The sequence below is a fragment of the Uloborus diversus genome, chromosome 9 (genome assembly GCF_026930045.1).
Source record: "Uloborus diversus isolate 005 chromosome 9, Udiv.v.3.1, whole genome shotgun sequence".
Lineage (NCBI taxonomy): Eukaryota > Metazoa > Arthropoda > Arachnida > Araneae > Uloboridae > Uloborus > Uloborus diversus.
The window spans coordinates 138,308,894-138,332,674 of record NC_072739.1 but is presented as its reverse complement, the minus strand read 5'-3'; the positions used below and the strand labels follow the sequence as shown (position 1 = coordinate 138,332,674).

The window sequence follows — 23,781 nt, the reverse complement described above, 5'->3', positions numbered from 1 at the left end:
TGCAACTGGAAGTATACCTCTAGGACTAACGGTTGCGAAAATAAAGGTCTTGCAGGTTAAAACGGAACACCATGTATAGTGTCCTAATACTGGTGGAGTAATAATTTTCTCTATGTATCTTTTGTTCCTATTTTAGGCATTGCTCTCAATGTGAAGAGCCATATGTTTTATGTCTCGGATTCACGAGGGGTTGTCAGCAGGGTTAATTTAAAGGGATCCCTTCAAAAGATTGTTACCATACTGCATCTAAGCAATGGATATCCATCGGCACTGTCTCTAGATTGGTTGAATGAACGACTTTACATGGCTGAAGAAAAACATGTAAGTGAAAAGTTGATGTAGCATTATTCATGCAGTGCTGAAATTGCAATATAATTGAGACAGTTAGAAGCAAAGCGGTGTAAGTGATAAATTAAAAATTTGTAGATAACCTGTACAACTGGTAGGAGAATCTCTCCTCTATACTAGGGCAAGAGATAGTACTGGGGTAGCTCTGGCAGGTGCTGCTACTTAGCATAATTTGGAAAAAAGTTACAATGAAAGTTTACCAAGAACCAGAGCTTTTAACGTGTTGTACTCAAAACCTTGAAAATTCCACTTACATCCCTTTGCTTCTCACTGTCTTAATTGAAAAAAGCTTTTCTTGTAATTCCAAAATACACATATGCAGTGATTTACATTTTTTGTGCTTCATTGATGTTGATTTTATCGATTTATTTTGAGCTCAAAGGCAGGGGCGTAGCTAAGGGGGGGGGGTTTGGGGACAACCCCCCCCCCCCCCCGAAAAGTTAGTCTCAAAAAAAAAGAGAAAAAGAAGAGAGAAGAGAAAGAAAAAAAAAAGAAGAAAAGGAAAAAATTCCAAGCGATTATATATACATGATAAATGTATATATATATATATATATATATATATATATATATATAAAAGAAGTAACCCCCCCCCCCCCCAAAAGTCGAGTCTAGCTACGCCACTGCTCAAAGGTTTTGTTTTAGTTCATACTTGTAACAGTGTAAATATAAGTATTCATGGGTAAGTAATTTTGTTCAGAAAAAAAGGCAAATCAAAAGTATTGGAGGGCTCTAACTTGAAATTTACTGCTTTATATAACAATCTGAAAGGAAGCAATATATTCTTTAAGCATTGTAAGACTTCAAATGTAATTTTTGTACCTGAGAGTCAGACTAATGTAAGCTCAAAAATGTTTTTTTTTTTTAGGTTGTTACTGCATTGTAATGTAGAAAGTTATTCCCCATTGAGTCATAACTACATAATTCTGTAAAAGAAATTATTTTATAATTACAGTCGAACCTCCATATATCGAACTTCCACATATCAAAATTTTCTATATGTCAAAATTCCAGCAAATTTCTATGTTCATTATATAGAAAAATTGTTTCTTTATATTGAAAAAATCTCTGTACATCGAATTTTTTTTCCAATTTAGACTATTTGTCTCATGAAAAATGAAAGTTACTTGAGAAAATTATGTTCACTAAAGGTTGCTATGAAACTTATAAAGAATCTGGGGTTGAGGAGTGTGTAGATAGGTCGTTGTTTCGTTCTGGAGTTATTAAATTCCCTCAAGTTTATTTCAAACCTTAGTTGTAACCAGTAACTTTGTAAAATCAGTTTCAACGTATCCCTTTTGTCTGTTGGTTATCATTCCTAGTTCAATAAATTACCACCCATTAGCCAGGGCTAAAGCAGAAATACAAAAAAATACACTGCCAGCTCAGTCATCCGGGTTGTTGAGTGCTAAAAAGCACGAAACTGCATGTCCTCGGTTGGAAATGACTGAGCTGGTGGTGTATTTCGCGTATATCATTCCTAGTCTTTGTAGCTGCAGTAAAAATCATTCGAGTAGACTGATTTTTTACTTTTCTCTCGGTCATATTGTCAAAACGAGATCCCCTAATGTTGCAGATCAAGTTGAATTGCTGAGAAATGAAGATGTATGAAGGTGCAAAAATGTAATTTCTGTTATTTTTTTAATTATTAACTTTCATTTAATCTGATGCTCGTATAAATTAGAAATTGGGTTTCATACACGAAAATTAGCTTTAATTTTAATGTTTTAGGAGATTTTTAGGATAAAATAAGATTGTTTCTATACATCTAAATTTCTACATATCAAATTTTTTTCCGGAAATTTGCTACTTCGATATATGGAGGTCCGACTGTGTTTTCCAGCGTTAAATAATTACGAGTCCCATCTTTTGTATGCAGCAGACCAACCTTTTTGCGCTCTTCTTCACTTCACACTCCAGGGTCCCACATATATACTACTATATGTGGTTTAACTGGTTGGATGGGGCCTTGAAGACAGCACTGATTTTTTTTTTAACATCCAGAATAGGAGCCGAGAAATCCCTGATCTAGTACCCCCAGAGGTATTTATTTGGAATCCTAAGTTGGAGGACTTTGACCATTGACTTATTTAATGTGCCCCAGTCGCAATTAAAGAACACAGAAAATCTTCGACCAGCTGACATCAAACCCAGGACCTACCACTTATGAGTCCGACACGGACACCTTACCAATCAGGCAACCACGACGTCTTTTACGCACTCCTGCAAATGTAGTGATAATGTAACTTACTTGCTTTTCTTTATCTTTACTAATAATAAAGCTCAAAGTCTCTCTGTCTGGATGTCTGTGATGCGCATAGCGCCTAGATCGTCCGGCCGATTTTCATGAAATTTGGCAAAGTTAGTTTGTAGCATGAGGGTGTGCAGTTCGAAGTGATTTTTCGAAAATTCGATTTTTCTCTTTCTATCTCAATTTTATACAATACAATACAATACAATACAAATGAGACGACCAGCAACAGGCACTGGGCCCAGCTAGGCTGGTCCTAGTCAATTAATTAGTCCCCAATGAAGATCAATGGCCCTCTTAAAGCTATCCACTCCCTTGCTCATTACCACCTCTTCCGGTAAGCTATTCCAAGTGCCCACGACCCTGCTAAAGTAGTAGTTTTTCCTGATTTCCAAGTTAGCCTGAGATTTAAATAGCTTAAAACAATGACCCCTTGTCCTGCTTTCCCCGCAAAAATTTAATCCATTTACATCTTTCATTTTGATAAATTTAAATAACTGAATCATGTCCCCTCTGACTCTCCTTTGCTCCAGGCTATACATGTTAAGCCTATTAAGTCTGGTATCATAATCTAAATCTGAGAGTCCCCTTACTAATTTAGTTACCCTTCTTTGAACCCTTTCCAATACAAAAATATCTTTCTTCAGATAAGGCGACCAAAACTGAACAGCATACTCCAAATGAGGTCTTACTAAACTCCTATATAAAGGCAGAAGAACTTTCTTAGATTTGTTTGAAATAGATCTATTGATGAACCCAAGCATTTTGTTGGCTTTGTTACTAGCAATACTGCACTGTTGACTAAACTTGAAGTCCTGATTTATAAAGACACCCAGATCCATAACATTTTCTGCCTGATTTATGACTGAACCCTGTAAACGATATCTCATACGCTTATTTCCATGACCTAAGTGTAGCACTTGACATTTCCCTACATTAACTGCCATACCCCATTTATCTGCCCACTTAGTAATATGATCTAAATCCTCTTGCAGCTGTTTTACTTGTTCTTCATTTTCGACAATCCCCATAACTTTTACATCGTCAGCAAAACAATTCATGCTTCCAGAAATATTATCATTGATGTCATTCATAAATATAATAAACAAAAGAGGCCCTAAAACTGATCCCTGAGGAACCCCACTTAAAACATCACTCCAATTAGAATGATTTCCTCTCACAACTACTCTTTGCTTCCTACCAGTAAGCCAATTTCTAACCCAAAGTAAAGTTTTTCCTCCTATTCCAATGTCAGCTAACTTGCTGAGAAGAGCAACATGCGGTACCTTGTCAAAAGCTTTTTGAAAATCAATATAAACAACATCCACACATTTTTTGTTATCTAAAGCTGAGGTAACCTTGTCGTAGAAATGCAATAAATTAGTAGTACAGGATTTACCTTTCCTGAAACCATACTGCAAACTAGTCAACAGACTATTAGTCTCTAAGAACATCATGATCTTAATTTTGATCAAAGTTTCGAAAATCTTACAAATCACCGAAGTCAAACTTACAGGTCTATAATTCCCAGCAATACCTTTAGACCCCTTCTTGAAGAGGGGCGTTATGTTAGCCAGCTTCCAGTCCTCTGGCACCGTCCCCGAGTTATAAGAAGCATTGAAAATATTCAAAATAACATCCACTAATTCCTCTGCACATTCAACTAAAATTTTTGGATAAATATTATCTGGTCCCGGAGCTTTAGTTGCTTTAATCTTTTTCAAATGAAATAAAACCTCCTCCCTGGAAAATACAAAATCCTCTAGCTGTATAATAGCTTGTGTCTTGTTAGTGTCAACTGTTGAGATACAGTTATCGTTAAACACACTGGAAAAAAAGTTATTTAGAACATTTGCAATATCCCTATCGTTTTGGATTAAATTTCCATGCTCATCAACCAAAGGCCCAATTTGACTGTTTCGAGCTTTCCCAGAATTAGCGTAAGCAAAAAACCTCTTAGGGTTCCCATCAATGTCATCTGCCAGCCTTTGCTCCAATTCCCTTTTCTGAATCCGTACCAAATACTTAAAATTTCGCCTTGCCTTACCATACTGGAGCCTTTCCGCACTCTGACCAGTTTCTTTAAACTTACGAAAAGTGGCTTGCTTATAATTAAGAGCTTCTTTAGTCTCCCTGGAGAACCACATGGGCCAAATTTTGGTACTAACACCTTTTCTCCTAAATGGAACATAGTCCCCAACGGTTTTAGCAAGTTTATCCTTAAATTCCGTCCACTGCTGATCTACGTCGCTATTTTCCAACCCTGACGAAAAAACCTCTTTCAAGCTCTGCCTAAGTGCAACAAAATCGGTGTTTCTGAAATTGGGCACAAACCTAAAATTATCATCTTTAAGACCGCTTTCCGGAGCAAAATTATCATAAGATGGACAAGTAAATTGTGAAATTATCATGACGTGGAATGGGAGAGCGAATGAACATAGCCAATTGGCGAGAAATTCGTCATTCGTTATTTGTAAATATACAGGCGAACCGAATGACCTTTTAATTTTCAACTACGGGCAAAGCCGTATGGGTGCCATTAGTGTATATATATTTTGCCTATATTGAACAATAAAGACAACGGCCAATTTTGTAAGAAATTCTACCACATTATATAAAAAAATTGATTTTTCATTTCAAACTGATATTTACACCCCATATAAGTGGAAATATAATTATTGTCTGTATTTCTATTTAAATAGATATCTCGTTGCAATCTAAATGGAGATAACTACACTGTAGTCGTAAACAATTTAAACCATAGACCCGAAGATATACATGTGGATCCACTCAACGGTTACCTCTATTGGACATCCAGGGACTCGCCTTTCGAAGGCGGCTTGTATAGAATCGACTTGGTAGAGCTAGAATCTGGTTGTGTGTCGTTTGAAAAGGCCCAGCTCATAGTCAGTGACTATGATTTATCTGCATTTGCGGTGGATTACAAGAACTTCAGACTTCTACTACCATCTGTTTCCAACAACACCATTGTTGCCGTATCTTTAGATGGCAGTGATGTCTCGGACATTAGGCAGAATTCTCAGACGCACCAGTACAAAGGCATCAATAGTATAACTGTCCACAGAGACTTGCTCTATTGGACTACGGACAGCGCCATTTTCGGGGAAGAGTATCACAAGCGAGAGAACAAATATTACCAAAACGGGGTGTATTCTGCTGGAGATGGGCCATTTCATGCTTTGAATGTGTATCACTATGACAATCAGCCTGAACCAGGTGATAATTGTTTCCTTTTTAGCATGGTGTGTGTGTGTGTAGTTCATCTGCAGTGCTGTGTGGTGGTATTAGATTCATACCAATAGTTGTGTCAAAAATATCCTTTATAAAAGACTTGAAACTACAGTTTCTCATTAAATTCCAATGTGCTACTGTCAGGGATAGTGCTGACAGAAATGTAAGATACAAATACAAAAGTGACGACCAGCAACAGGCTCTGGGCCCAGCTAGACTGATCCTAGTCAATTTACAATCCCCAGTGAAGATCAATGGCCCTCTTAAAACTGTCTACTCTTTTGCTCATTACCACCTCTTCCGGTAAGCTGTTCCAAGATTTCCACTACCCTGCTAAAATAATAGTTTTTCCTAATATCCATGTTAGCCTGAGATTTAAATAGCTTAAAACAATGACCCCTTGTCCTGTTTTCAGTGCTAAACTTTAGCCCCGTAACATCTTTCGTTTTAATAAATTTAAACAGCTGAATCATGTCCCCTCGGTCTCTTCTTTGCTCTAGAGGGCGCTAGAGTTGCTGGGGAGTGTTTTTGCTGCTCCTGAGATAAGTGATTTTTTACTGTAATTGTTTATTTTACTATAGTTTCAGTATTTTTATTGTATTTTATCATATAATTAAGTATTCTTGTGCTTTTAAGTCTTATTTTTGATTTACTTGCTTTCTTAAAGTGTTTTTCTATTCTGTGTAGCTAAGCCTAAATAGTGCTGATTTCTTGTTGTTAAGCCTGAGTGCTCTGTTTAGGGTGGTAAGATAGTTTTAAGAACTGTCTACTCTGAAAAGTTTTAAGAACTGTCTACTCTGAAACGAGAAGTTGATAGCAACTTGCAGACAACAAGAAAGTGGTTCGTGCATGTCCCTTTTTTAATGGCTTTAATTTTTCTGAGTCGAGGAGGTGATTAAAAGTTACTCAGATAGCATACTATGCTGAATAATTGTAAAAAGTAACGTACAAAATCTTGATTTTTTTTTTCTTTTTGTTAACAGCACATGGGACTCATACGAAAGATTACCTTTGTATTTCAAAGAATATCTAATGTTAAAATGACTTTGCAAGTAGCATTCAATCATTTAATTATTAATTATGGAATCATAACGTATAATATTTTGTGCATCATGATTCCTTAATGAAACACAATTATTGGTATAGATCTAATAATATGCGCACTACTGTAGTCTAAGTTATGTATATTTACCATTCACTGGACACAAGCATGTAAAATAGTATGCCAAATTTTAGTATTACAACAATATAATTGCACTAACCCCTCTTGACATTGTATTACATGTTTGGAAAAAGTTTTTAAAAAAGCGATGTAATTGGTGTCAACAACTCTTTAAAATTATTCTAATTAAAAAACTTTTGCTCCCTAATTGTTAGATTTTCCCAACTCTCTTTTTAAAATCTTGCACTTACTTGGTTTACTTCTTTTGTGATGTGTTAATATGTGTGGGTTATCCTTCGTATTTTTCTCTGCATGAATAAAAAAATGGATATGTAGTTAGCCAGCTTTACATATCAAAATGTTAACCACATATTTAATACCAAGTTGAAAATGCTGTGAAATTTTATGACTTCCCTGATGTCCAACGAGTTGAAACAAATTCTTTTCATTCAAGGGGGGGTGCATGTAAAAAGAAAAAAACAAAAGAGAGAGAGAAAAAGAAGAAGGAAAAGAAACACAATATTTGGCAATGTAATGAGGTTATTGCTGTAATAAATTTAATGATACATACATTGCATGAAACTAGAAATAGAAATCATATGCCTAATAATTTTTTATGTATGTGGATCTTTACTGTTGTATAATGTTATTAATTAATATACTTTTGTAGCATTTAAGGTAAACACACCAGTAGTGGCCACTGCTTCAGTGGTGGCCATTTCAAGGTTTTTATTTGAAAAAATAGGATTCCAGGTCTCCCAATGGATTCAAAAGTGCATCAAACCTGCAGTATTAAATCCAGTGAGAAACCTGGAATCCTATTTTTCCAAATATAAACCTTGAAGTGGCCACTGCTGGTGTGCTTTCCATACATTTATTTACCTTTTTGTGAAAAATTAACTATTTCTGAAAAACTTTTTTTTTCATTAAAAATACACTACAATCACAAAGCCTTTTTTAAAGAAGGAATATTTTTGTGCATTATTTTATGTTAATATATTTTAGAAAATTGCAAGTATAAATTTACAACCAAGAATAAATTTAATATTTAGAGAAAAATATGATCTGGAAAGAAGCTTTCACATTTCTAATTAATTATTGAAAAGATATTTAATCAAAATTTAATCAGGTATTTTCGTCCATTTTTTTAAATAAAATTTTTGTACATTTCAGTTCCTCTGAATCCAGTTGAATCAGTTCAAGCACTGTTTGGATCTGACTCGGCTAAAATTAGATGGTCCAATCCACGACTTCTTGGTGGACAAGGTAATAGTGTTATTTATTTATTTTAACATAATTTTATTTCTTCTGTTTGATGACTGAAAAAAGTATGCTAAATGAGCTGGATGGATTTCCTGAAAACACAAAAACTAGGATGTTTTTGACATTGGAAAATTCAGCTTTTTAAGAACAGAATGCAAATTTAGATCCTTTTTCACTATACTAGCCCTAGTTAGGAGATCCTTTTTTGAACCTTTTTCATTTCAGGAAAAGGATCCTGGGAGAAATGGTTGTATGAAGTCGATATGCTTGACCACACAAATAATTTAACTGTTTTTGGAGTAAACATTACTGGAAGCTCGTATGACGTGATGAACTTGAAACCAAATGCTACTTATTCCATTCGAGTACGAGCTTACAGTCACGGTGGCAAGGGACCATGGTCATCACAGTTCAAAGGAAGTACTTTGGCAAAAAGTAAGTGTTTCAATGATGTCAGTACTCAATATAAGAACACCCCTTGGGCTTTTGAGTAATTGACCTTATAAGTGTAATGACCTTATAACTGATTTATATTCATTTGTCAATAAATAAGTATGCATAATTGTATGTTAAACACGTTCAAAAATTGGTTCTAATTTTTTAACTGAGTTGAACCAATTCAAATTAAAGGAATAAAAATAATGTATAAACTTTTTTTAAAATTTATTTTAGACTAAATTTGTACTTATATATGCTCAAACAGGATTGCTGCGATTTTTCTTTTATATTTTGCATAATATTTTGTCAGATTTTTTATCTTCTGATAAAATTCTTCTGCTTTATCAAGGCGCATAATAAAATGTCTTTTGAGATTTATGCTCTGCTTGAGTCACCACTTTGTTTTTTCATTATACTCACTTTCTTCTCACGCTTTCTTCTCATTCTGTTCACTCTTCTTCTTTGTACGCTACACTAGTAGAGTAAGTGAAATAACTTTTTGTGCTGACAGATTATCATGGTAAATTCTTGATATTGAATCTTTGTAGTTCTGAAATCACCCAATCAAAGTCTTGACAAAAGTGATATAATAACGAATTAAGGTAATTACGACATGACCGTATATCTGATAATTCATAGCACAGAATTCCTTTTCAATGAGCTGGGGCTTAAGAAACCTGATCTTATATGGGGCGTGACCTAATATTGAGGTCTGACTGTATCTACATTAAAAGCCTCTTTAGTGCTCAGGTTGTTATTTTATACTGTATAGTTACCAAGTAATTTTTATTTGTCAGATTTTGTTGACGTATTCAAAAGCGCTTGCAGATTTTTTTTCCAGTAGTTGTAGGAACCGTTTATTTTCTTTTTTAATAAAATAATTATGGAAGTGACTTTTTGTAAACTGAGGGTGTTAATAGGGATGTCAATGTGTGCTGGGAAATAGAGAGGAATGAAATCTTGTAACACTTTTGATGTGTTTATTTTCAGGTGCAATGTCACAGGAGTTTCCTCGGATTTTGTGGGGAGCTCGCGAAGGACTGATAAAATCTGACTTTGTGGCGGAAAACGTTCAACCCCTTATTCATAAAATAAATTTAAACAATGCTTATGTCTTAGGTTTGTATTCAAATTTTGTACATTTTCTTTATGATCTCAAATTTCTCAAACTGCACAATAATGATATGTGTACTGTATCTTTTGATTTTCTAATGGGTTGGTGCAATGAAGTTTTAGCATAACATAATTTTTTCTAATGTGGGACTGATACATATATATATTAATTTTACTGTTATATTGCCTATCAACATCTCTGAATTGTGTGAGAATACAGTATTTATGCTTTTCTATAATATTAACTTGTTAATTTGTTTTTAACTGTAGAGGTATGATAGAGTGAGATGTTCATTTATTTTTAATAATAATTTATATTTACTTATTTATTTATTTATTACATATCATCATTCTCATTACTATCATTATTATCATTTTTGCATTTGAGTCTTTCAACTCCTACTGTTTATAGAAGTGAAAATGAAGAATGTTATTTTCTAAAAAAATGTCTCGTCAAGATATGATGGGTAAAAATTGCTTCTACATTTGAACGAAGCAATTGCTCGTTTGGTGATATTTTGATAGTTGAAATTTTAAACCTGACTCTAGTGTATTAACTCACTTTTTTTTTTTTGTTTCTTCATTCTTCTAAAATTAGTCTTACTTGTAAAACAGTCAAGTTACCGGATCCAGTTCAGCCTTGTCAAAATAATGAATTTCCCTGCATGTTAAACTTTGCCAAAAATTCTAAACATTATCAAATTATAAATAGCTTGCTGAAATTTTGGTGCTTCAACAATGAAATAATGCCATTTCCAATGCTATGGCGCAAGTTTCATTGTTGGTGACATCAGAGCATTACTCAATCAGTGATTTAGGCTATTATGTATATGAGAATTATGAAATTGAATAAAAGATGAAATAATGGGAGTGAAGGCTTCAAATTTGAATGAATATGGGTATTGAAAGAAGCATTTACAGCCTGTAATTACTTCAGGCTTATCAGACCAGTTTCCCAACACTGCTTGCCATGTAAGAATAAATCCATCTGCAATGTGGTATCTTTCACTGAAACCATATTGAACTATGACTTAGGTCTCATTTTTTTCTCCTGCTCAGTTGGTTTTAAAAATTGCTAGTTTCGTAATTTTGTAAAGTTGCTACGCAGTCTTTAATTTAAAGATTCTTAATACACATTAGTATCTATGTTTGTATTTCATTTACTAAAAAGTCAAGAATTTGTGTGATTACACTGCATTTGATCTAAAAAGCTATTGAAAAAGCAAATCCATAGCGGTTTCATGTTTTTTTTTTATCAATGCATAAATATGGCTCTATATATACATAAAAAAACAAAGTAGTTCAGCTTCTTATCTCTAGCTTTAATTTAATGTGTACTGAAGAGAATAGCTTATAATGAATTTAAAAGTATCCTTATATTCATTGCAATTTAACAAATTTAATTCTTTAAATTAATATAAAATTGTTTTCCTTCGCTAAATTTAATTAAATTTCATGCACAAAGTTGTAGCTATTGTAGCTACACTCGCCGACCACGACCGGTAGCTACTGGTCGGTTGCTCACCTGACAGCTAATTAAATCAGACAAATAACACGCAGTGGAAAAGTACTTATTAATGGTCAAAAATATTACATGCTTCAATCAACTAATCAACAGCCTAAATTGCAATCGACCGGTAGATCATAGAACGCTGTGGTTAGTCACCGGCCGACCAGTCGAAGTCGGCAAACGCAACCTGCGTGTTTTTATTATTATTATTATTTTTAATTATTATTATTACTTTTAATTTCTAGCATCAACTAAAAACTGATTAGAATTGCAGGTGTAAAGTTTAAAATCTTAAAAATAACTATTCTTGGTTTCAAGTCTTAGTTAAGAATGATATTTTTGTTCTAGATGTGGCCTGGTACAATCAGATGCTGTTCATTAACACAAATGCAACATTTGTCTACGCCTACAATACATCTGTTCACCATTCACTTACTAGACTGCAGAACATAACAATGGCAACTTCCATTGCTATTGACTGGTTTGCCCCAAAAATTTACTGGTCAAGTCCTACACAACAAATGGTAAGGCTTTGATAACTGAAAAAAATTAGAAACATTGACATTAGATACCATTGCTTTTTGCTCTATACATATGTACAGGGTCCGACAATCTTGGACGGTTAAATAATTTCCTTGGAGACTACCATATATACTCCCGTATAAGTTGAAAAATTTAGTACAAAAAATGAGGTTAAAAGTTTGGGGATCAACTTATGTGCAGGGCAGAACATCCCAAAATTTTCTCTGAACAATTCTAGGGAATAAAACACTCGAAAAAGCGAACATTTTCCCAATTTTAATCCAACCATTTTAAACAGTTGCTAAAGAAGTAAATACTTTCACATTCTGCTATAATTTTACACAGTCTGACTGATATGAAATAGTTACAGTAAACGGCCGACTACGCAAAAAGTGCAGGAACTGCTGTATTTACCAATTTTTCTGATAGTTGTGAGTTAATGCTATTTTTTTTTTTAATTAAAGTAATATGGTGGAAATGCAGTAATTTATTGGTAAAATAAAAGCAACAAATCGTAACAGCAAAATCATACCCTTTACAAAAATCAAGATTGCAGAAGTGAACCCTTTTTGTACAAAAGTATAAAAATCAGTCGTTTTTTACCATAAGAATGTTCATTACATTTCATTTTCCTCTTTTTTATAACATTTGTATTCAAAAATAGAGGCAAAGCATTCCCAATTTTTTTCAGAAAGTAAGGGCTCGTTTTATACGGGGGTTTCCATTTTTTTCCCAATTTTCCTCCTAAAAATAGGGGGGTCGACTTATACGCAAGTATAGGGTCTGGTGGGGGAAAGTGGTCAATGGGGTAAAGTGGTCATACGTCAAATATATGGCTATAACTTGTCAATAAATGTTCGAATGAATGTGAAAATTTTATTTTAGAGTAGGGCAGTTGGAAACTACATTTTGAATACAAAATTTTACAACTGGGAAAATTTTATTTGGCAACAAAAAATATTTTGCGTGAATATGAAAAATTTTAAAATCCAAGCACCTATTTTAACTTCCTTGGGAAATTTTGTTTAATAGAATTAGGAACAGTTTGACTGCACAGGAAGCTTCCTTACATGTCTCAAAAACTCTTACTCATTAGCAGTTAGCTGAATCTCTTTTAAATAATTTTTTAGAACGATTGAAGTAAGATGGGGTAAAGTGGTCATAATATTAGGCTTAACGAATATTTTTCTTCAATTGTCACTTAATCTTTAAGTATAAAGCAGATACAAATAAAATATTAATTTTACTTCATATGTATTGTTTTTACAGTAAACGGGGTTAAATATACTTGTACATGCATATATATACGCATATATACTCGTGTTCACATAAATGCTCCAATAAATACGTATATGGGTATCTGCAAGTATTTTTTATACATATAGCTATAAATTCTACTATACACGTATATGCTCGCATATACTCGTATATATATAAGAACACTTATATACTCAGGTAAACACGTATATACGCGTACGTACTCGAGTAGACACTGACATACAAGCATAAGAAATACAAGTATACAGGGTGAGTTTAAACTCTTGAGCAAATTATTAAAAGGTGTTAGAGTTGAGGATAAAAATGAAGAATCACATAAGGAACATATGATCACAAACACAATGCTGGCGCGCTACATACACGCAAAGCCAGAAACTGATGGGTGCAAAAAAGAAGTCACAAATTTATTACACAAAGACGATTTTACACAACATTTTAGGTCTTAAGAAAGTTTTAATGCGATTGATGAAATTTGCGGCTTGCAGCTGTAATACAAATGTGTCGCATTCACAGATCACTCTCTGTTGCAATAACGAGACTTTTGAAAAACTTTCATCAGTCGCTGCGGCTTTGTTGCGATGGGTGTATTAGAGCTACTACAGGCCGTAACTTCTAACAACTGTTCTAAATATTTCTTAAAAACTAAAATGTTAGGTAAAATCATCATTATGCAACAAATTTGTGCCCTGCTTTGTATCCATCAGTTTCTGGCTTTGTGTGCATGTAGCGCGTCAGTGATCATAATCTTAATTGCTTCTTATCCTACCGTCTTACACCCCTTTGATTTTTGCCCAAGAGCTTGGATTCATTCTGTAGGCCGACATGTATATAAGCGTATATTCTCGTGCATGCATACATGTACTGGAGTATACACGTATATATGCGTATATACCCGTGCTTCCACATTAAATATACGTGAGTAGACACGTACCCCCAAAGACGCACTGGATATATCCCCGAATTAACTCGTGTATACCCATATATGTATGTATGTACACTTATATATGTGTATATACGTCTATTATACACATTTATACTCAAGTATGCACGTATTTTCTCGATATTCAAGTGCATACGCGCATATGATGTTCGTTTACACGCATATATACTCGCATATACACCGGACACGTATATACAAGTGACGCGTATATACATGTGACACGTATGTACTCATGCAGACGCGTATACACCCCTGTAGCTAATCACGTATACATGCTTATATACTCGTACATATGCTTATATACTCGTATATACACGTATATACTCGCATGTACACGTATATACTTGAGTAGGCACGTGTATGCATGTATCTGATGTATACATGTATCTACTCATACAGGGACGTGTTTACTAGTGTATAACACACAACACGTATATATTCATGTATACACGCATGTACTCTTGAGTATACTTGTAACTATAAAAATAGCCGAAATATACAAGTATTAGGGTTATTTATAATGGTTTTGCATCTATTTTTAACTATGACCACTTTACCCCATGCTATGACCACTTTCCCCCACCCCATGGGGTAAAGTGGTCATAAAAACATAGGGAAAAGAAAGTGCTATAAAACTACTAAAATCAATATTTTTCATCCTAAAATTCAATGTACCATGTTATTTAATAATGCAATGTAAAATAACAACAAAAAAAGTTGAAGTGTTTAAAGAATTTGTTGTATTTATTATCCACCTAAGCTGAAAACCTACGATTTTATGACCACTTTACCCCACCAGACCCTATACAGTAGTTCTTTCAATGCCGTGCTATCAGCCGTGCTGCACTGAATTTTCCTACAAACTCTGAGGAATAATTTGTCTGGTGCCTAATATTTTTTCCTGGCAGCTAATATTTTACAACTGTTGTCGATCTCTTTGTATTACATGTTTATAAAAAAGCTAATAACTACTCTTATTTTATCTTGAAAAAACTCTGCAGCTCTCATAAACATGAAATGAAAACAAATGTAAATATATGTGTGTGTATTCATGTATGTTTGCATTGATTGTGAAATTGTAGTGGTTCATTTTTTCCGTAAAAGTCCGTCTTTGAAGTCCCTAAATGTCAATTTTTTCAAAATCAGGACCCTTTTTCCTTTAAAATTTCACTTTCCCTTTGAATTTTCTCTGCTTACCCTTCTGAGTTTTTTCCTGAAAAAACATGAGAATGTGTTGAGTCACACTCCTACTGCTGTAATTTGTAAGTTTTTATTCAAATGAGGGCCTAGCAACTTGGGCTCATAAGCTGGATTTACCTATAAGCAAAACAAGCTATAACTCCCAAAAAATTGCATGATTTGTTCCTTAAAAAGTGTAAAGTGCTTGAAAAAAAAATTTATTTTTAAGTGGATAAAATTTTTGGAAAATGTACTAGAAAAAACTTGAGATTTTTTTAATAATGCAGGTGAGACAACTCATTGTTCACTTCTGAAAAGTTGTGTGGTTTGTAGAGAATTGCATTATATGGATCTGCAGTTTGACTATATTCTACTGTATCAATGTTTATTAATTTCTAAATAGTTTAGTTTTTTAGTACCTTCAAAGAAGGAATTGGTTACGATGCAGTATGGCTCTGATAAGTTAAGGTCTGATCTTAACAACATTTACTATATTTCAGGAAGTTCAATGATAAAAGAAAGTGTTATTGGCATGGATTTGAGTTGGAATGCTTTTGCGAAACTGCTACAAAAGTAACCAAATTCAACTCAAAGCCAACTGCCCTGTTACCCCCATAAAGAGAGAAACATTGTCAAGGTCGTGACTCAACTTATCCGAGTCACACCAAAATGTCTTCAGAATTCTTTAAAGGTCTGTTTATTGTGTTGCAGATCTCAAGATCCGACTTAGACGGCAGCCATTCAGAGCCCTTACCTATCTTAACAATGGCGAAAGAGATAAGTGTGGACTCTTTGAATGCTTTCTTATATTGGGCAACGTCATACAGTGTGGAATATTCACGTTTAAATGGAGCTGATCATTCAGTTTACATGAAAAATGAGCTATTTTCTGGAAAGCATGGTAAGTTGTGTTACAGTCAAGCTTAGTAAATAAGGAAATGAAGAAGTCTGAAGAATTTGAATTTTTTATTTCTATGTTCTTGTAAAGAAATAATAAATTCAGCTTTACACCTCACAACTGTAAATTTCAATAGTAGAATGTGTAAAAAAAGATACATAATTTCATAATGTCTGTAATTTTGTAATCTAGAAAGAGTCTTTAAAATGTAGTGAACGTTTTAAGGAAATAATCTAGAACACCTCTAAATCTTAACCAAGAAATTGCATACAATCTCAAAGCTTACACACTAATAAACTTGACGCAAAGAAATATACTTCATATTCGATCTGACTGATGTCTCCTGTGTCTTTTTTCTTTCTTTCTTTCTTTTTCCTTTCAGTATATGTTTTAAATCAATTTAGTGCTCTATGCTTAATTTCTAACATTAAATCGTAATAAGTGGGAAAGTTCAAATGTTGGTACAGTAAAACCTGCAGGGCCGGATTTGGAAGTGTGGAGGCCCCGGGCAACAAAGGAGTGGGGCCCCTAATCAGGGTTCGAAAAGATCATCATATTTTCGAAAATATCAGATACTTTGATATATATCCGAATATTTTGATATACATGTATACATCCGATATTTTCGACTAGTGAAAGTTAGGATATTTTGTAAAAATTTTACTGTGGGGGCCCCTTTGTTGTGGAGGCCCCGGGGCAGTAGCCCTGCCTGCCCTCCCCTAAATCCAGCCCTGAAAACCTGTCTACAACGATACTGTTGGGACCTAAAAAAAATATCGTAATAGACAGGTTATCATTATAGACAGTTTGATCATTCGTGCTGACATTTTGATGGGGCCAAAAAAAAAAATATTGTTATAGACAGGTTATCATTGTAGACAGTATCGTTATACAAAGGTTTCACTGTATTTTGAGTATCATATTGTTCAATAGTCAAATATGTAACTTATATTTCATGTGAGTAAAATGTAGCAGAAAGCTCAATTTATGGATCAGTATCAGAGAGTTGCTATTGCTATCTAAAAGTTTTTAAAATTAACTCTCTCACCAACTTCAATAAATGATTCATCGTCTAAAACAGACTTCAGGCATCAATTTCCGTTTTTGCCGTGATTAAATTATATGCTGCATAAGTTGAAAATAATAAAGAAACTGAATGGGCTTGATAATCTGAGAAAGTCATGGCATCACTGTGCTGACTATTAGTAGTGTTTGACTGAGGTTTTTTTTTTCGGAGGGGGGGGGGGCGGGAGGCTTGTTAAAAATAACTTTTGGCAAAAAATCTAGTTGGAAATAGACTTTGCTTATAACTTTCTCAAAAATATTTTTCTTGATACATTTGGGACATTCACTTAACTTAGTTACTGCTTTGATTCAGCCCATAGAAGTGAAATAGAACTTTTTCTCTCCTCTAGTAATGGGTGTGACCTTGGATTTGGACAGAAACAAAGTTTACTGGATGGTTCGAAGTTATGAAGGATCAAAAATGTATGCGGCTTGTATGGCACATGTAACTGTATGCCACTTTGAAGAGCCTGAAATGGTTTCAGAATTATCGGAAGATAGACTGTATGTATTGAATGCAATTCGTTTTATAACATTATTTAAAAAATCCAACTCAAAATTAAATGTAGAAACATGTTCTTATTTCTTTGAAAAAATACTTTTGCATCAATGTGAGGTCAATGGTATATTCAGACAAATCTGGAAAATTTCTTCATTTCAAAAGATGGTCACTATGAAATAAATTTTTATTTTTGACAATGTTTTTCATGAAATATATTTGTGATCTCTTGAAACTACTGCATTAGTTTCTTCCATGTCTGCAAAATTATGAGTGCTGAAAGACTACTTCTTTTGTTTTTTGTATTTTAAAATCTTTTTAGGTAACACTTTCGAAAGTAAATTTTGTTCAGATTAACTAGAATTTTGCATACCGTTGAAGCCGATTGTAATGGGATTTCACTGTATATGCAACTTTGAAATGAATTTTAATTTGATTTGTGTTCTGTTTTACTACTAATGACACTTGATCTGCCTTTTAAGTTCCTAATGAGCTATGACTTTTTCTCCACCAGGCATGGTCCACTCTACTTCAGCAACAGACTTTTCTGGTTAGATGAAAACGAAAGAGCTTTTGTTAGTGACATTAATGGAAAAAACTTTGCTCACATAACAGGGTTAGGGCTACATGGATTAACTTCCATCAATCTGATTGATCCTTCTCTTCAGCCTTATCCAGGTGATTATGTTTTCTTCTTCTTCTAAGAACAAATGATGCATTACTACATGCACTGTACCGACAGCCCTGTTATGACATCTGAGTTAAACCGCACCATTGGTTCCGGTCTCTCACTGGTGTACTAAATTTATTTAAACTGCCAGTTTCTTGGTTCTCTCATGCGAAACGCAACGACATCTGCCTCCAGCTTGATTATTGACTAATCCAGACTGATGAGTCCATAACAAGGACGAAACTGCAGTCTCCAGACGTCACAATGAAGCTGTCAGTACGTTGTATGTAGTTCTACCTTTGTCCTTTGTTTTGAGCGGTCTGTAACTCAGTGCTTGATGCATTATTGTTCTATGACATTTTGTACAAATTGGTTTTTTAGAGTTTTAATAAATAAGATTTTCATTCATATTAAAAACTTTAATTCAAAAAGACTGTTTTAATTTTTTAGACGGCTTCGATCATTCATCAATACAAGTTGTTCCACACGTCATATCAGAAAATAATATTTTTGTCAAAGGGACATGGGATAAGTTTAACATATCCTGGAGCCCTGTTCAGTCAGTTAACTTTGGAATGGTGTTTTATGAAATTACAGTGGATGATGGCGATGAAGTGTATAATATGGTAAGAAAATTATTGAATACGCTATAAATATAAGTTTTGTATCGTGTAGCTTTAAGAATATGATTCATTTGAGAAAGTTTTGCAAGGGTTTTTTGTGAAATTCATAATATTTCATTTTTGTTGTTATCATTCTTGAGAAAACTTAAGAATGTGATGGAATTGCAAATTGATGTATTAATTAGAGTAGTTTATTTTTTTCTTTGCAATTACAAAGCTTCCAATTTTTTTCTTAAGCTTGAATTTCAAATAAAAAAGCCTTTTACCCAGCTGATTAAATAAGTAGGTGTCACACTCTAGTTTGAATCAGGGCAAACGAATGGATATTATTAGCCGGTGTCCCAGGGATTGGGATTCTACTTTAAGTTGCAGGTCCCTGAGAGATCTATGCAGTCCTTTATGCTTGGCCTGTCTAGCCAAATATAAGTGCGCAAGATGTTCAGTCTTTGGGTTAGGTTAATAATTTTCCATAGAAAATTGATAAAACAACTACATTTTTGCTTGATTCTTATACAAAATACAAATATGACGACCAGCAACAGGCTCTGGGCCCAGCTACGCTGGTCCTAGTCAATTAATTAGTCCTCAATGAAGATCAATGGCCCTCTTAAAGCTATTCACCCCCTTGCTCATTACCACCTCTTCCGGTAAGCTGTTCCAAGTGCTCACAACCCTATTAAAGTACTAGTTTTCCTTATTTCCCGGTTAGCCAGAGATTTGAATAGCTTAAAACAATGACCCCTCGTCTTGCTTTCGGTGAAAAAATTTAATCCATTAACATCATTCATTTTGATAAATTTAAACAACTGAATCATGTCCCCTCAGACTCTCCTTTACTCCAGGCTATACATATTAAGCCTATTAAGTCTGGTATCATAATCTAAATCTAAAAGTCCCCTTACTAGTCTACTTACCCTTCTTTGAACCCCTTCCAATACAGAAATATCTTTCATCAGATAAGGCGATCAAAACTGAACAGCATACTCCAAATGAGGTCTTACTAAACTCCTATATAAAAGCAGAAAAACCTTCTTAGATTTGTTTGAAATAGATGTATTGATAAACACAAGCATTTTCTTGGCTTTGTTGCTTGCAATGCTGCGCTGTTCACTAAACTTGAAGTCCTGATTTATTAAGATACCCAGATCCATAACATTTTCTGCCTGACTAATAACTGAACCCTGTAAACGATAACTGGTACGCTTATTTCCATAACCTAAGTGTAGCACTTGACATTTCCCTACATTAACTGCTGTACCCCATCTATCTGCCCACTTAGTAATATGATGTAAATCCTCTTGAAGCTGTTTTACTTGTTCTTCATTTTCTACAATCCCCATAACTTTTACATCATTAGCTAAACAATGCATGCTTCTAGAAATATTCTCATTGATGTCATTCATAAAAATAATAAACAACAGAGGCCCTAAAACTGAACCCTGAGGAACCCCACTTAGAAAATGATTTCTCTACATCACTCCATTTAGAAAATGATTTCCTCTCACAACTACTATTTTCTTCCTACCAGTGAGCCAATTTCTAACCCAAAGTAAAGTTTTTCCTCCTATTCCTATGTCAGCTAGTTTGCTGAGAAGAGCAACATGTGGTAAACTAGATGCTCTTGTTATCTGTAACATATCCTCTCTGTTTATTATATTCAGTATATATTGAACAATTTAGACATTTTTTGGGGCTTAAACCTTCTATTACGTACCTAATTCTATTCTTCATTAAGTTTTTGCTTTTTATTTCATAAAATTTCTTGCGTGTATGCCGATTTTATTTCATCTTTTTCTGTAAAAGTATGCACTATTGTCTGTTCAAAAACATCCAAAGCTGTCTTTCTTTCTTATAAAAAAGGTCAGGTATTAAATCAATATCAGGTATAAAAATAATTGTCATCCATTAAGTGTTTACTATTTATTTCATAAAATTTCCTGTGTGTATGTCAGTTTTATTTCATCTTTTTCCATAAAAGTATATCCTGCTGTCTGTTCAAAAATATCCAAAACTGTCTTTCTTTTTTATTGAAAAAAAAAGAGGTATTAAATCTTACTCTTTTTCTGGGCCCTGGCTTTCTCAAGAATTTGCTTGGCCATGGTCTTCCAGTTGTTCACTCTCAGAGTCTCAAAATCATTTTCTAGTCAATCAACTCATCTGAGGTTAGGCTGGCCTCTAGTTCTTGCTCCAGTGGGTTTAGCTTTAAAAAAAAAAAAAAAAAAAAAAAAAATCTGTCTTGAATGTTCAGCGTTCAATCTAATAAATTAAAATCTTTGAATTTTTAAAATTTGAACCTTATCATGTTCCTGAAAAGCACAATAAATGTTTTAAATCAGAGTGTCTGTGCGAAACACCATCAACTTGGGCTCCTCTAAAGAATTCGCTTTTAGTATCTGTTGCTTTAAGATACCAAGAATATTTTCATTGTTTCATGCTATTGTCCAGGTTTCTGAAAGTACATGAGTGTAAGTTTAAAGTATAATAAGACAAATATAAATGCAAAGACTAGCCACATGCTCTGGGCCCACCTAGGCTAGTCCTAGTCAATTAATTAATCCTCAATGATGATCAATAACCCTCTTAAAATTATCTATCCCCTTCCTTGTTATAGCCTTTTCTGGTAAACTGTTCCAGCAAACCCTACTGTAGTAATAATTTTTCCTAATTGCCAGGTTAGCTAGATATTTGAATAGCTTAAAACTGTGACCCCTTGTCTTGCTTTCCGTACAAAAGTTTAAGTCATTAACATCATTGGTAAGACATTTAAATAGATAAGTTATTTTTCCTAGAAACAGAGGTTTCTTTTCTTTTTGTTAATAATTGGTTTGTCTATACAGAATAGTTCCAAAGAATATTTTTGTCAATCAATTTTTGTGTTGTATCATAGTTTAACAAATGGAATACTTCCTTTTTTTCATATAGGTGACGAATGAAACTGTGTTTGTTTATCCCAGCATGAAAAATTTAGCACCTTATACACCTCTAACGATAGCAGTGAGAGTGTACACGTATTGGTCCTCTGCTAGATCCACAATGGTGATTCGTCACTCTCCGATGTCTGTGCCTTCCATGCCAACGAAACCAAGAATTTTTATTTCTCATCAATCATCCCCTCTGGATGACAACCAAGATATCATTGCAATATTCCGTTGGAGTCAACCAGAAAAACCAAATGGAGTTATTTTACATTACATTGTAAATTTTTGGCCCAATGAAAACAGTACTGAAAGTAAAGTATCCACTCACATCGTTGATGGCAAAAAGCTGCAATTTCAAACCCATTTACTTCCAAAGAGTACTTATTTTTTTAAGGTAAGAGTATAATGATTTTTGCTTTTTAATTACACTTTTTCTGTAGTAACTTAAAAAGTGACCATGGATCATATAGCAGGTTGTCAATTTTCTGTAAAGCTGTTACATTGCCATATTCAGAAATATTTTATAGTTTTATGTAATTGCTGTGCAAACAGTAGAAATGAAAATTGTGTTCTTTTACTTTTGCACATAACAGTACACAATGTCTTTCGTAATCGTATCATTTGACTGTAGAATGCTGAATAATGTTTGACCAGTTGACAGGGTTGTTTGGTTTAAAACAAACAACCCCCCTTTTTTTTTCAAAAAAAGAATTTTTTTTTGAAAAATTTCATTGTTTTTTCCCCAAATGTTTTCATAAATTTTACATATTATTGCAAAGAGTAAAAACTAATTAATGCAAAGTAACTAGCAAATCTTTATACATGAACTACAGATTTAATAAATTTAGAAACTTATATTTTTAAGGTTATGCAAGTTTGTTAAATAGTTTTTTTTTTAAATCTATGCAGCTTTCCTATTAAGTACATAACTATACAAGGCAGACCAATTACTTTGATATGTACATTTCTAATGATACTACTACTGAAATCAATACTATCCTAACATTTTTTTTTTAATTTTAATTGTTAGGTGCGTGCAGTTACAAGTATAGGAGAAGGTGTTGCAAGTGACATTGTTAAAGCAGAAACATCCATTGAACGTCCTGTACCCCAGCTGCTGTTGGCAAAAGTTGATGGTGTAAAAGTTGCTGACATTGATTCTCACGAAGAAAAAGTTTTGTACTCAAAAACATCCCATCCCGCTGCTATTACTTACCTTGCCCATGAAAGGCGTGTGTTTTTAGTTGAAGAAGGAGCATTGTTAGTTTCATCACTTGATGGAAGCAATACAACTTTGGTAAAGTCATTTTATTTCAAGTCATTTATATTGAAATCAGTAAAATAATTTAATAACTAAATTTTGGGGAAAAAAGTATTTTTCCAATAGGCATTTGATTACAGAATTGTATTAAATATGTAAAAAGAAATTTAAAAAAAAGATGTCCATTGTCTAGTTGAATCGATTATTGCAGAAAGGGCATAAGTCAGATTTTTTTTCAAAATTGAGTAACCTGTGGTTTTCCCATATTTGTATGTGGAGACATCAAATAATGTAGCAGAGAAGTCAATTCTTGTACAACAAAGCACTTTATTTAGGGGTCACATTTTTCGTTTAGTGCAGAAAGAGCATAAGTCCAAAACTTATGCCCTTTCTGCACTAAACACGAAGGAAGAAATAGTAAGATGCAATGGCAAGGTCATAGAAGAACTATAGTTTTTGGCGTAATGAAGTAAAAACAAATAACTCCTTTGATCTATCATAATTTTGGTAATGGTAGGTTCGTCAGTTTGGGGGGTTAGGGGGGATTCGAAATCACGGAATCAGAATGAAATTCGCTAATTTCTCAGGGGT

At 33.8% G+C, this 23,781-nt stretch overlaps 1 protein-coding gene across 1 annotated transcript in view; it reads left to right on the top strand.

The window, feature by feature from the left end:
* The window catches only part of LOC129230529 (proto-oncogene tyrosine-protein kinase ROS-like), a 109,425-nt gene that overhangs the window by 38,233 nt on the left and 47,411 nt on the right, over window positions 1-23,781 (top strand). The window contains exons 12-23 of the mRNA XM_054864933.1: window positions 137-321; window positions 5,302-5,836; window positions 8,187-8,279; window positions 8,502-8,711; window positions 9,705-9,833; window positions 11,686-11,861; window positions 15,968-16,157; window positions 17,570-17,723; window positions 18,233-18,396; window positions 18,839-19,014; window positions 21,934-22,323; window positions 22,960-23,226. Coding sequence (XP_054720908.1) covers window positions 137-321; window positions 5,302-5,836; window positions 8,187-8,279; window positions 8,502-8,711; window positions 9,705-9,833; window positions 11,686-11,861; window positions 15,968-16,157; window positions 17,570-17,723; window positions 18,233-18,396; window positions 18,839-19,014; window positions 21,934-22,323; window positions 22,960-23,226 — 2,669 coding nt within the window. The remainder of the gene's footprint in view (window positions 1-136; window positions 322-5,301; window positions 5,837-8,186; window positions 8,280-8,501; window positions 8,712-9,704; window positions 9,834-11,685; window positions 11,862-15,967; window positions 16,158-17,569; window positions 17,724-18,232; window positions 18,397-18,838; window positions 19,015-21,933; window positions 22,324-22,959; window positions 23,227-23,781) is intronic.